The following is a 13353-nucleotide window of genomic DNA, read 5'->3' as shown; positions in this document are numbered from 1 at the left end:
ACTGCAATCTTTAAAACATCCCATTCATCTTGGTCAATTTCAATCTTTTGATCTCCTTGTTGAATGGGGGATGCTTGCAATTGATTTTTTTTTTTTTTTTTCGAGTCAGTCCGGACAAAATTGTGTTGTTTTTTTATATTAAGAAAATCAATTTTCTTCAATATTTATGTAAATATTGGTATTTCTTGAATCTAATTATATTTTTAGTAATCTTTATAAAAGGTATTTGAAGTAATTAGGAGAAACTTACCTATCTTTGTTTCAGTGGTTGCTTTCATGTTATTATTTCAAAAAATATAAACTTATCTTTTGTAATGTAATGGTGTTGTTGTGTGGTGGCAATATGGAATGATTAGCTTTCAGAGAATGGACTTGATGATAATATTTTTCAATATTTATATAAATATCGATATTTTTTTAATTTATTTATATTTTTGGTATTATGTTAGATGAATGAAAGGATTCTTATTTAATTATAATTTTTTTTAAAAAAACACTCCATTACCCATATCATATCAATGAAATACATAATAAACAATAAACAATATTACAAGTAGTTTTCAACTTTCCTATTTTCAAACGGTAAATGTTTTTACGCTTTCCCTACAATGTAAAAGTTCTTTCCTCCCCTACCATCCAGCCGTCAAATTTTGATCAAGCGAGCCACTTACCGTTTGATCTTAGATCCAACGTCTCAAAGTATTTTATTTTTAGTTTTTTTTATACAAATTATACGAATATGAAATTTGGTATCTGCCATGTTCTCATTGAAGTGCATCTATAAAAAATATTAAAAATAACTTTTCGATAAAATATAATGATCAAAATACCTCTTGAAACTTTCAGAGATATTTTGATCATTTTATTTTATTGAAAATATTTTTTATATATTTTTCGCTTGTACTAATTGAATAGAGGAATGGATGTCTAAAATTTGGTGTCCAAATAATTTATAAAAAAAATTAAAAGTAAAATACTATAAAGACGAGGCATTGTGATTGGAGCAATCTTAACCCTCCATTCAGAATGAACGGTTGGATAGAACTTCCAATGCTGTAGACGAGGAAGCATCGGCGGTTGGATAGAACTTCCTACAGAAGGAAGCATGGAAAGCTTGCCCTTCTCAAACAGGTGAAATTACCCTACCAGTTTTCAACTGCATTCCACAATACAGAAAGTTAGCAGCAGGGGTGATTCCCAGGACGGACACTGCAGTGAAAGTTCATGAAACGCCTGAGAGAGAGAGTTTTCTCGTCTCTTTTAGAGAGAGCCTATTAGGCTTGTTCGTGTTGCCTAGACAGAGAATATTTGTGAGGCTTATTCGTGTTACTTAGAGGGAGAGAGAAACTATGGAGGGAGAAGAAGGGAAGCAGCAGCCTCACCTTGTCCTAGCGCACAAGCTATTTCTCTTGCGCCGTCAAGATGTGCCCGATATCGAGAAAGTTAGTCTCAAAGAAGAGGTCCTTGCTTCTCTTGTAGCAGATGGTAAATCCTCTCTCTTTCTCTTTCTTACAAACCCTAGTTTTCCAATTCCTTTGTTGCTACCTGTGTAAATGTGCTATTTGATACTTGCATTGTCTGATTTGATTCTCTCTGTCTATGATTTTAGATATGGCGCTGCTCTATGAGTCCGTCTCTGTTGAATTGGGTTGGGAGATTGATCATGGGATATTGGCCACCATGAGATCTAAGATTGATGATGAACTCAAGAAACTTGATGAAAGGTGAGCTTTGTTCTTAAACTTACCCTTTTGCTCAATTTCTCCTCGTCTAATGCCATCTCTTTTGATTTCTACAAATTGCTTCTGGGGATAGAATGAAAACCTGTGTATGTTTTTTTTTTAAGTAAAAGCGACTGTATTAATAGACAATAGCCATATACAACTTTTGACATGGAAAGCGGAATGGGTAGAACTGTAAAAAATGGAGATCAAAGAAACAAAACAAAATCCCCATAGCAACATAATGGGGCGACTACCATGAAATAGCTTAAAACACAAGCACTATGTAGCATTAGATACAAAATTGTGGGAGTTAGCCTCCTCTTTGCAAAAGTAATCAGCAACAAAATTTCTTTCCCTATACATGCTTGAAAACAACCATCAATGAGTTAGTGATGTCAAATATTTGGTCCAAGATTGGCTCTAGTTCCTGCAGGGTGGAGGACATTGGGCACATTGGCTAGCGAAAGGAGAACTCCTACGCTGTAGATGGCCCTGAGTTAGGAGCTCTGTTGTTCACTGTGATCCAGCAAAAGGCCTCGATTTTTAATGGAGTATGGTGAACTCAGGCTATAGTAGCAAGAGTGGAGGGTATAGAACACTGTTTTGCAAGGTATAGAGCATGCTAGAAGGAACGGACTAAGAAGTTCAAGTGGATCTTATGAAATGAATTTATGTTATGGTTTGGAAGCTAGTGCTAGAGTTCAAGTGCTTTTCTGAGAAACACCATCTGAGATTTTTAGAAAAAAAAACTTATGTTAGTCTATTCTTTAAACGGTTAGAAAAGTATTAAAAAAAATCCCCTTACTGGTGCAGGGGGGCTTTGAAGAGAGAGAGAGAGAGAGAGAGAGAGAGACTTGGGGTTTCTGGATTCTTTGAATTTGTGTGCATACTAAATATATATAAATGCAACATAATACATGAATACACGTACCACTTATACCTGCTGTTCTACATTTGACCCTGCGAACAACAACCATTAATACCAAAAAAAAGAAAAGAGATTTGGATGTTAATCAGAGTTGAGGCTTAAAAATGGATGGACTTTCTTCTTTCTCTCACCTCATTCTTTCCCCTTCTTCTTACTCTAGTTTCACACCCCTCATCTCCACCGGCACTCCTTTCTCCATTTCCCCCTCCTTAACCCTCCCAGTATCTACCTGACCACTTGCCACTCTTCTTTATCTGTCTTCCCTGAATACCTTGAAACAATCCTTTCATCCTTCTTCCCTCTTTTCTCACCTCTGTTGCTCTCTTTCCACCAATACTATGTTTCTCTTTTTTCCAGGGCCTTTCACTGGATGATGAGCGATCTGCCCGGCACAGCTATTTCTTCTTGCTGCCTTCGCCTTTTCTTTTTTCACCACCTTCTTCTTCTTCCCCAAATTTGGGAACCCTGTACTCTGAGCACCCGGCTTGTGGGCTGCCTTATTATCACATCATGAGAATTTTGTTTTATGGGCGATTGTTTTCACTTTCTTATATTTTCTGTGCCTTTCTCCTTCCCCTTCCGACCTCGGGATTTTACTTTTGTACTCTGAGCCCCCAACCTGTGAGCTGCCTGTTTTCCACTTTTTTGGTTTTGTAGATTTCTTTTCTACAATCAAAAGTTAACAGTATCTTCAAAAAACAACAGGAAAAACATTTTGAGGGCAATGTGTGTGAAATTCTCTTCTAGATACAGATCATTTAGTAACCATCAGAAAAGATAAGTGAAAATGAAGTACAGGTCTGTTGAGAACAATGCATTCCAAAATTCTCTCTGCTCCTCCCTACCCACGCGCACAAACACACACAAAAAAAAAGCGAAATAAGAAAATAAATTAACTCTTTGTCCAAGTTTTTTGAACTGTCATAGATTATCAAGTATCCTCCAACAAGTATGTTGCTAATCAAATAGGTTGGTGGGCTTGCTGCCAAAGAGTGTGTCAACAGATCCTCTCTGCTCACCTCATGGTCTCAACCCAAGGCCTATGTGCTTAGGCTTCTTTTCCTGGTCTTTTTGAGCGGTTCAAGTCGTTCAGTTTGAAAGCTCTTTTTATCCTGGTATACTTGTACATCCTTACATAAATGAAAGTACAACACAATTAACTATAGGAAAAGGTGGTGCCAAATTCTCATTCATCCTTCCTCCTATGCTTGATTTATCGTTGTCGTATTATTAAAGGAGTAACTGTTTTCGAATTTTCCTATTCCATTCATTGCTTCGAATGAAATTCTTGTTACTGATTTGATTCAGCTTTTTACAAGCTAGATGGAAAAGATTGCAAAGGTGTAACTTCTGCTCGTTTCAGTGATGGTTGGTGGATACTATGACTCCATACTGTAGTAATAAATGGCAAAACGCAATCCTAGAGGGCCTCCACTTTATGTATTACTTTGGTCAATAAAGATGTGATGACATTGCCTTGTTTAAGGTAGCTGCCTAACTGACTTACAGCAGTGACATTTGAGAAATACAGTATGCTTGTATGGAGCCAAGAACAAATGAAGCAATAAGAGCAAAGTTTCACCTAAAAAAAGAAGCAACAAGAGCAAAGTTTAATAAATGAGGTGGACATGATTTTGTTTGTTAGGAGTGCATTCTGAATACTCTATCTAAGCTCTTCTACCTCCTTCAACTCTGTGGATCAATGGAATGCTATGCATAGTACTGTTTTTATCTCAACAACGTGTGCTTATTCCAAAGTTATAGCTGTACAGAGCTAGACCAAATTGGAAAGACATTGACGAGGAGATGATCTCTAGTATCGTTAACAATCTAATTATTGTGGTCTCTAGACAAATTTTGAAAGAACTATTATTGCTAGGAATGATATCGAGATTTTTGGTATACAATCACTTGGCTATTGAAGTGTAGGCGAAAATTGCATTATCAACTATCAATATGCTTTGGCTATATTCAGGATTGGTAAAGTTAGTCTGCCACTTTCATTGTGTCATTCTCTCAGACTCATTTGTTTATTATCCTATCTATAAAAAGCTAGTCCTAGCTTCTTACATAGAATTTGTCTTTTGGTGATAGAAGGGTGACCTACTCAAGAAAGGAGCTTCTTGGGAAAAGGACTAAGTGGTTGTGACTATCTTATGGTAGTTGATTTATATATTTAACATAGGAAATGTATACAATGAGACCATTTACTTTTGATACAATGAGGTCACAATCATCATTGGCTGTTGGATTTGATATCGGGTGGTTGAGGATGTATCATTGTTTGGGCACCAAGTCCAAAAACATTTCTCAATTGTTGTGTCGCACTTTTATCTATTGGATTTCATGTCCAATAGCTAAAGTGATTGTGACCTCCTTGTATAAAAAATAAATAGTCTCATACTATAAATAGTCTCACAGTGGTGAGACTAGTTCTGCTCTATGGGGCGGAATGTTGGGCCGACAAAAAACAATATACCCATAGAATGAGTATAGCGGAGATGAGGATGTTGAGATGGATGAGTGGCAAGGCAAGAAGGGATAGAGTTCGAAATGAATCTATTCAAGAGAATTTAGGCGTGGCAACAATAGGCGATAAAATGAGAGAAAATAGACTTAGGTGGGTTGGCCATATGTGGCGCCGACCAAGTACAATATCTGTTAGGAGGTGCGAGTTATTTCAAGTGGAAGGACTGAAAAGGGGTAGGGGGTAAGCCCAAAAGGACGTGTTTGGAAGTAGTCCGAAAAGAAATGGGGACTAATGGCCTCACTGGGGATATGGCTTTTAATAGAGTAGAATGGAAAATCAGGATTCATATAGCCGATCCCAATTAATTGAGAAAATGCTAAATGATGATGATGATGATAGTATTCAATGCCTTTTAACATATGGGATCCCCCTACATATTAATATTAAGAAAAATATAGAAGGCCTTAATGATGAATTGAATCCGTCATTTAATTTAGTGGATGAAACTGTTACTAAGCATGCTTTGATTTTAAAAATTGCACGGGTTTCATTTCATTAAGATTTTTGGATACTACTCCCATGGAATAAATATGATCTGATGCATGTGGAAAGATGAACTGTATAAAGAGTGAGACATTTATATCATCAAGTGTGTGATATGTTATGATCCAGCGATAATACATTTTGTGCAAAGGACCTTCCTATCTGATAGAAAAGGATCCCTTGATTTTGAACGGATCTTACCAAGGATCATAAATCCTAAGTGAATTGATTGAATACCTGAACTCAATGGAAGCTATTGATGGTCCAGGAATTATGTGCAGGGCGAAAAGACTGTGCATGTCAATCTGTGACTTGCAAAAGTCAACTCTACTCAGACCGTGAATAAGAAGCATGCCCTATTTTTTGAAAGACTCAAAGCCACTTGTATGACTCACACTGTGAATGAGTAACTCAACTAAGTCTTTGTAAGACTTAGTCCAATGGCCATTGTTGCAATGTAACTTTAATGAATTGTCCAGGTTGTGATCCTTGCACCTGACTTGTCCATATGGGTCAAAGTTGGACTTGAGTCGGAAAAGTTGCATGAGTCAACTAGGCTCGTCAATGGGCGAGTTCTAGAATTAAAACTCAGTATGTGTTTTGAGTTTTTCTTACCAAATAATATTTATGTTGATTTGACTATTGGATGGTTTCTTCCTACGTGATAGTGTTTATATGCACATCTTGGACGGAAAATTTGAGATTTTCTGTTTGCAAACTAAGAAAACCTCATTAGTAAAAAATATTGACCGTCAGATGAGGAATATTTGAAAATTTGGGTCCAGCCAAATTGCAATTCACAGAGGATCAATTTTACGTCCTTTCCTTTGTAAATTACCAGCTGCACGGGTTAGATCTCATCAAAGACCTCAATAAAATTATTTTTTTGTATTTTTATTATAAAAATTGAATTAAGACGAATCTAAGAAGACAAAACCATTAAAAGCATAAAAGAGAGCAAAAATAATTAAACGAACGAGAGGAGAGAGAGCTTACCAAATTGGGGTCATAAGCTTAGCACTTAACGTTGGGGCTGGATCTAAGTTCAAAAGTCAGTCACCTAGGCGGCTGGGAGGCCTCACCATTCCGCACTAGGACTATGCAGCCCAGTGCGGGAAAATTTGCTGACTTTGTTTATCCCCAACAGTCTATTGCCATGAGAGAGATATGGACATGGTGGAGAGAGAGAGGAAACATTATAGAGAGAGAGAGAGTGTAGAGAGATAGAGAGAGGAAACAATGTGAAGAGAGAGAGTGAGAGAGATAGAGAGAGGGGAATGTGCATTGAGGAGTTTTATGAGGAGTGCTGTCAATGGAGAGGGAGGGAAGCCATGTGGACAAAAGCAGTATGGTGTCATACAACGTCTCACAAGAATACTCTCTAGAGTGTTACATATTTCGAGTTGTTTTTGGGGTTGGGGTCTTGTAGCCCCTCCTGCGTTAGGTGGCTTAAGGCCTCGTTCATTTATTTTCTTGCCTTGCTTTTCTCTTTTTTACCCCTACTGTGCTAGGTGGCTTTCTCTCTTCTCCCTCTCGCTCTCTTACTTTGGTCACCTCTTGGTGACTTTTGTTTGCCTCTCTTTTCCATCAATACAATGTTAACGGTATAAAAAAAAAGAAGAAAAAGAATACTCTCTAGAGTGTTTACTTGTACCACTTTTATTTTAAAAAATGAATGAAGTTCAAATAATTTAAAGAGAAAAGGAACATAAAAAGAAGGGCCTTACTTTGAAATGACAACCTTGTTAATGTAAAGGTGATGGAATTACATATGAGACTCTCCTTTCTCCAAAAGATTTTATTTATTTATTTATTTATTTTTATGTATATATATTAGCCCCCACAGCCCGCGGCCACCTCCGTCTTCTTGAACATGAGGCTGGATCAAATTGGCGGAATTGGTATGTTAGCCTTCTCCAACTTAAAAGAGAAACTTTAATTGAGCTAGAATCTTGAAGAATCGAAGATTGGAAGGAAAATTTAAGGTTGAATTGATATAAGCCTGGAAGCCTAGGTTTAATATTGAATTTAGGATTTTCTTGGTAATTGGAGCTAATTAAGGCTACGGGGACCTAAACTAGGTTTTTTGGAACCTGCAGATGAGCTAGGGTTTGCTGGGACTGAGAGAGGGCTTTTGGAAACTAAGCGAAGGCTCTGAACTTGCTTTCTTAATCTCTCCTCTCTAAACTTGATAGCCTGGGTATTTGTAGTGCATGATGGGCCGATGTTGGGATCAAATCACGTTAAATTCATCCAAATTCTATAGCACATGCTTTTAGAAGCTCCTAGAAGAAATTTGGCACAGTTTGTGCTGCACGCCCCCTGGTATTCACGTGATGTGCAGTGTATAGCCTGGTTATGTGTTATGGTGGCGGATACTGTGTTATAACAGTGCAGGCAGGGTTGTGTTTTATTATTTTTGCATTTTGTAGTGTTTTGCCTTATCTCTCTATCGGAATGTCATAATCACATGATTCTTGGACAGTTGGAAAGCTGATGAAATGCTCTTTATTTTGACAAAGTTCTTACTATTTGAGCTCAAAGTGGCCAATTTGGAATTCCAATTGCAAGTGGATTGACTCATATCGTTCTCTTTTGGCATCCTGCAAGATTGTTTTCCAGATCTTCAATAGAACTTGGATAACTTTGGATGTGTGATGCTTATCCGAAATGTGCGATTTGAGAATTTTGCACCATCTCCACTGTTAAATTTTCAATAGAACATCCGATTCAAATGATTTCTGATCTGTTGGAAAACTCTTGGAGTCCTCTCCCTAATTCACCCTACTTTTTACATGAATTGAGAAAGTTACAAAATTCCAACCATACAATTCAAGGTTCGGATTAGGATTTTGGTGCTGTTTCAAGGTTATTTTTGTCCAAAGCAGAGCTAAAGTTCTTAGGATAGGCTTATAATGAATTTGGGGCCAAAATCGGGGCTGTGGTTGTCCAGCAAATTTTAAATCCTTTACATTCCAGTGCATCCCTCTAAAGTTCATGGAGTACATTGGCTGCATACCTAACACAACCCACCTCTTTTACCTGTGCTTTGGACAAGTTAAGGGAAAGTTTAAGGTCTTCATCCTTCTTAGGCTCTTTTCTGCCATGTCTTTTACTTTTTTCATTTTATTTGATTTTTTTTCATTTTTCTGCAGATAGGCTTTAGAACAAGGCGTAACTTTGAACTTCTTGAGGTGGTAGAGTCGCTCACATTGGTAAACTTGGTATTGGCCTATAAGACAATAACATAGATGGAAACTCGAATCTCTCACGCTCTAAAGAACTCCCGTACCAAGTCAGGACTAGTTGTGTTACTATTTTCTTCTCTCCCATGACTTCTGCCGGTATTGTACTAATTGGGCAAGTCTGCTCGGACACCCCAAGTTGGGTGTCTAACTCTGGGATCTTAAAACAAATTAAAATAAAAATAAAAATAAGAAATCTATTTGTGACATGTTTGTTTATGTGTTCTGTCATTTTGGCAAAATATCATGTGCCATAGAGAGCACATTATGTGCCATGGGGGGCACACTGTGCTGTACAGAGGACCAAACTAGAAATATAGGATTTCTTTGGTATGTGAACCATCTCTCTCAAATTGTGTATTTGAATTGAGCGATTCTTGAAGAGATTGGAAGCCTATGGGATATTGATTCACAAAGCGGTCCACCTAGCTCCTAGGCGGCCGCCTAGGCGAACTAGGGGGCCTCGCCGCACTACCCAGGCCTGGGTGGACCGACTATGGGGCCTGTCCTTGGGCCTCTGCCTAGTATCCATTGGGGTGCCTAGGGGACTGTGCCAGTCTAGGTGCAAAAATACCCATTGGGTGGGGCATTTTTTTTTGGGTTACAAAAAATGTATGAATATGCATTTTTTATACAAAATTTGGACCTAAACCAAGATTACTATACACCTCTTGCTACCTTTTGAACCTGGGCAGCCTAGACCCCTCCGGGTGCCTAGGTGCCACCGGCTGTTTTTTGGAACACTGCTATGGGATTTCCTATGTTTTAGGAAGGAAATTAGTCTAAGGGTCATTTTCAAGGTTTCTAGGGTGTCAAACTGGTATTGGCAGTTCCTTTAAGGGTGATGGATAAAAATGGGTCTAGGATGGCTAGGGTAAGGTATTTCCTAGGTTTTGCATTCTAAACATCTTTGAAATTCGACTGCCAAAATGGAGTAACTATTGGTAGCATTCTTGTATGAATTGGGTGAAGAGTGGGGTTCAATTTCCATTTTAGAATTGTTTTAAAATTCCTGACACAAGAATTTGATAAACTGGCTGCATCTTTCTAAGTTAATTGTTTGACTTAGCCAGTTAATCTGAATTTGAGTTTTTAAATCGCTCATGTCAAATACAAAGACCACTTAAATCAGTTACACTTATTCAAGGTGATCAAATTTGCAATTGACAAAATGTTAAAGATTCTTAACTTGGTCATGGTTACTTTGCATAGGTTGCATATTGAAGTCGATTGGTTTTGCAACATGAGTTTCTTCTTGATATTCTATGACAAGCTTGGATATGATGGTCTTTTTTTCAATTGGATTGCTGGTCATTTGTAGACTATGTTGCTTGCACTGCATATTCTTTTCTGTCCATATTGGATGATTACTTACATTGGATCCATGTTATAAATCCACTTCTCGTGTTATCTTTTCTCAACTTGCATAAAGCTGCAGCATTTACCCTGTGCCTATGCAGAATTGCTGATGCCGAAGAGAATCTGGGTGAAAGTGAAGTGCGAGAAGCTCATCTAGCTAAGTCCCTCTGTTACATTCGCATCAGTGACAAAGTATTGCCTCTCTCAGTTTTACTTGAGCTAGCTATTTCTCTCAAATTTACACCTTTTAAGCTTCTTCTTGCCTAAATTTTGGCATGCCTCAGGAGAGGGCACTTGAGCAACTCAAAGTGACAGAAGGGAAAACAGTTGCTGTTGGTCAAAAGATGGATCTAGTCTTCTACACTTTACAGCTGGGATTCTTTTATATGGATTTTGACCTTATTTCCAAAAGCATTGATAAGGCAAAGAAGTAAGTGTATTTTGAATATTTTCACAAATTTTCAGATTGTTTAATTTTCTGAGTAAATGCTAAAGGTTACCAAGACTTTTTTTTTTTCCTTTGTTTCTGAATGGCCAGCCTATTTGAGGAGGGAGGTGACTGGGAGAGGAAAAATCGGTTGAAGGTGTATGAAGGTCTGTACTGCATGTCTACGAGGAATTTCAAGAAAGCAGCAAGCCTTTTCTTGGATTCAATCTCAACCTTCACAACATATGAACTTTTCCCTTATGATACTTTCATTTTTTACACTGTCCTCACCAGCATCATATCATTGGATAGAGTTTCTCTGAAGCAAAAGGTATGTGCACTTCAGTTGATTATTTTTTGTTTTCCTTGAAAAAATGTTTGTTGAAGTTGTAATAATTTAGAATATGGCAGGTAGTGGATGCACCAGAAATCTTGGCAGTGATTGGAAAAATTCCTTACCTTTCTGAGTTTCTCAATTCGCTTTACGGATGCCAGTACAAATCATTCTTTTCTGCATTTGGTACGTAGCATCTTTTATCAAGACCATTTGTAGTGATCTTAGTTGGTGTAGAGCTTCTTATAGCTAGCCTTAGGCTCATGTATGAGAATGCATGAAGAAGGGAAGGAATTCAACCGGGAGATATGCAGGAGTTATAATGCTTAGATTATGATCATGTTTTCTTAACTCTGTAAATCCTTTTCAGCTGGTTTGACAGAGCGAATAAAACTGGACCGATATCTGCAGCCACACTTCCGGTATTACATGAGGGAGGTGCGCACTGTGGTTTATTCCCAATTCTTGGAATCATACAAGAGTGTAACAATGGAAGCTATGGCCAAGGAATTCGGAGTAACCGTGGACTTCATTGATGTGTAAGTGTTTACTCATTCATGGCAGTTAGTACTAGAGATCAAATAAAAGGTTCTTAAAAACATAGAAGGCTTCATGGACTATATATATATATATATATAATACCATGATAGTTGCGAATTGGACAAAGGAGGATGGAAGCTTTTGTGGAAAAATAAATAAATAAATGCTTACTATGGAAAATTAAATTGTCAAAAAGAAAAGGGGGAGGATTGTTATACTATGCAAGTAAGGCACACCTCTAAATTTTGCTGGAGGATGGAACTCTATTGTCAAAATCCTTATGATGGTTTGAAAATTCATGTTCAACTTTAATTATGAAATTTAAAATTTCAAAATAAATAGTACGGATCAAGCAGATCTATAAACAATTGAAAATATTAAATATATACAGTCCAGATAATTTTCTATAAGATACGCTATTTTTAAGACTTGAAATTTCCTTTTTGATTTTCATAATATCCATACATCTCAAGGTTGAAATGATGATTTAGAAGGTTTTCCAACTTCAGAACACTCCTTTTCTACTAGATTTTTGAGGTGTACCATAATTCTATAGTATGATGTTGCAATCTTCTATAAACTTTTTCCAAAAGAAAATTAAACAAAAATATACGTATGAGAATTTAAAAGGTTGTGGTGTCTGTGAACTAGGTTTTATGATGATGTTATCTTTTTAAATGTGAAATATGAATAATATGGAAAGAAAGGTATTTAATGACTAATTATCGTGGTAGAGAGAACTGGCTCCTTTTGAATGTGCTTATCCCCAGTTTTGTGTGTTCTGCTTCTGTTTCAGGGAACTTTCACGGTTCATAGCTGCTGGAAAACTCCACTGCAAGATTGACAAAGTGGCCGGAGTTTTGGAAACAAATAGGCCAGACGCAAAGAATGCCCTTTATCAGGCAACCATCAAGCAAGGGGACTTCCTGCTCAACAGGATTCAAAAGCTCTCTCGAGTGATTGACCTTTAGGTTTCTATGCTGTTTTGTTTCTTCTACTTGTTTAGATGCTGGTTTTTGTTTTATTTATCATGTGATGGACGTGAGGGAAAAGTGTAAGGCTGAGGAGGCTGAGGAGCTTCTCGGGTTTTGAAATCGTACTCGTATTATTGCTCAAGTTTGTAACTTATGGGGTCAATGACCGGTCAGAAGCCTCTAGTCTATTTTCAATCCTCTAAAGCAAGAAAGAATCAATGCAAAGGAAAGAATAGGTTATTGTTTAAGGTTAACTTTCTCAAAAAGAAAGAATAGGTTATTGTTGTTCTTTCAACCCATGCATTAGTGTAGGTTTTGGATTTTTATCTCTACTGGAATTTGATTGGAATGTATTCTAGAGGATATTGTTATTTGGGCAAAGATTGAACCGTTGTTTACAGGAATCTTTTTTATTTTTTGTTTTTTATTTTATTTGTTGGATGGTTTGTTGGGATCAATTGTTTAGGATGACCTTAATGGAATGGGAAGAAAGGAAGACTTGCTTGTATTTTTTTGTTACGGTAAATTTAGAGGGGATGACGAGCCCTTACCCGTTTTTAAAATTGTTATTTGTTTTTGAAGGCTTTACGTGAGAATGGAAGCTTAGACTTTAGCTAGGGCACAAGTAGTGCTACCACGTTGACTCCAACTCCATTCTCAAGACTTGCTTGTTCAATATCAAATGGTAATTACTTTTGAGTGGAGGAATAGCGTTTTTTTTTGTATATGGAGGTCCAATTATTCTTATCATTTAAATTTCAAAATAGGTAGTTGTAAGAGTGTTATTAAATAGATAGTTTCAAAGAAAA

General features: G+C 37.2%; 1 protein-coding gene across 1 annotated transcript; it reads left to right on the top strand.

The window, feature by feature from the left end:
* The first annotated feature begins 1165 nt into the window (after positions 1 to 1165).
* LOC18433636 (26S proteasome non-ATPase regulatory subunit 6) lies at positions 1166 to 12942 on the top strand. The gene is made up of 8 exons (XM_011624793.3): positions 1166 to 1485; positions 1610 to 1724; positions 10371 to 10461; positions 10554 to 10699; positions 10808 to 11027; positions 11108 to 11216; positions 11401 to 11569; positions 12367 to 12942. The coding sequence occupies exons 1-8, from the start codon at positions 1350 to 1352 to the stop codon at positions 12539 to 12541; spliced, it is 1161 nt and encodes a 386-aa protein (XP_011623095.1). The 5' UTR covers positions 1166 to 1349; the 3' UTR covers positions 12542 to 12942.
* Positions 12943 to 13353: the final 411 nt, after the last annotated feature.

The sequence above is a fragment of the Amborella trichopoda genome, chromosome 12 (genome assembly GCF_054954075.1).
Source record: "Amborella trichopoda isolate Santa Cruz 75 chromosome 12, AtrichopodaSantaCruz75HAP2 v2.0, whole genome shotgun sequence".
NCBI lineage: Eukaryota > Viridiplantae > Streptophyta > Magnoliopsida > Amborellales > Amborellaceae > Amborella > Amborella trichopoda.
The sequence above is the reverse complement of the archived record's forward strand: the minus strand, read 5'-3'. Positions and strand labels throughout refer to the sequence as shown.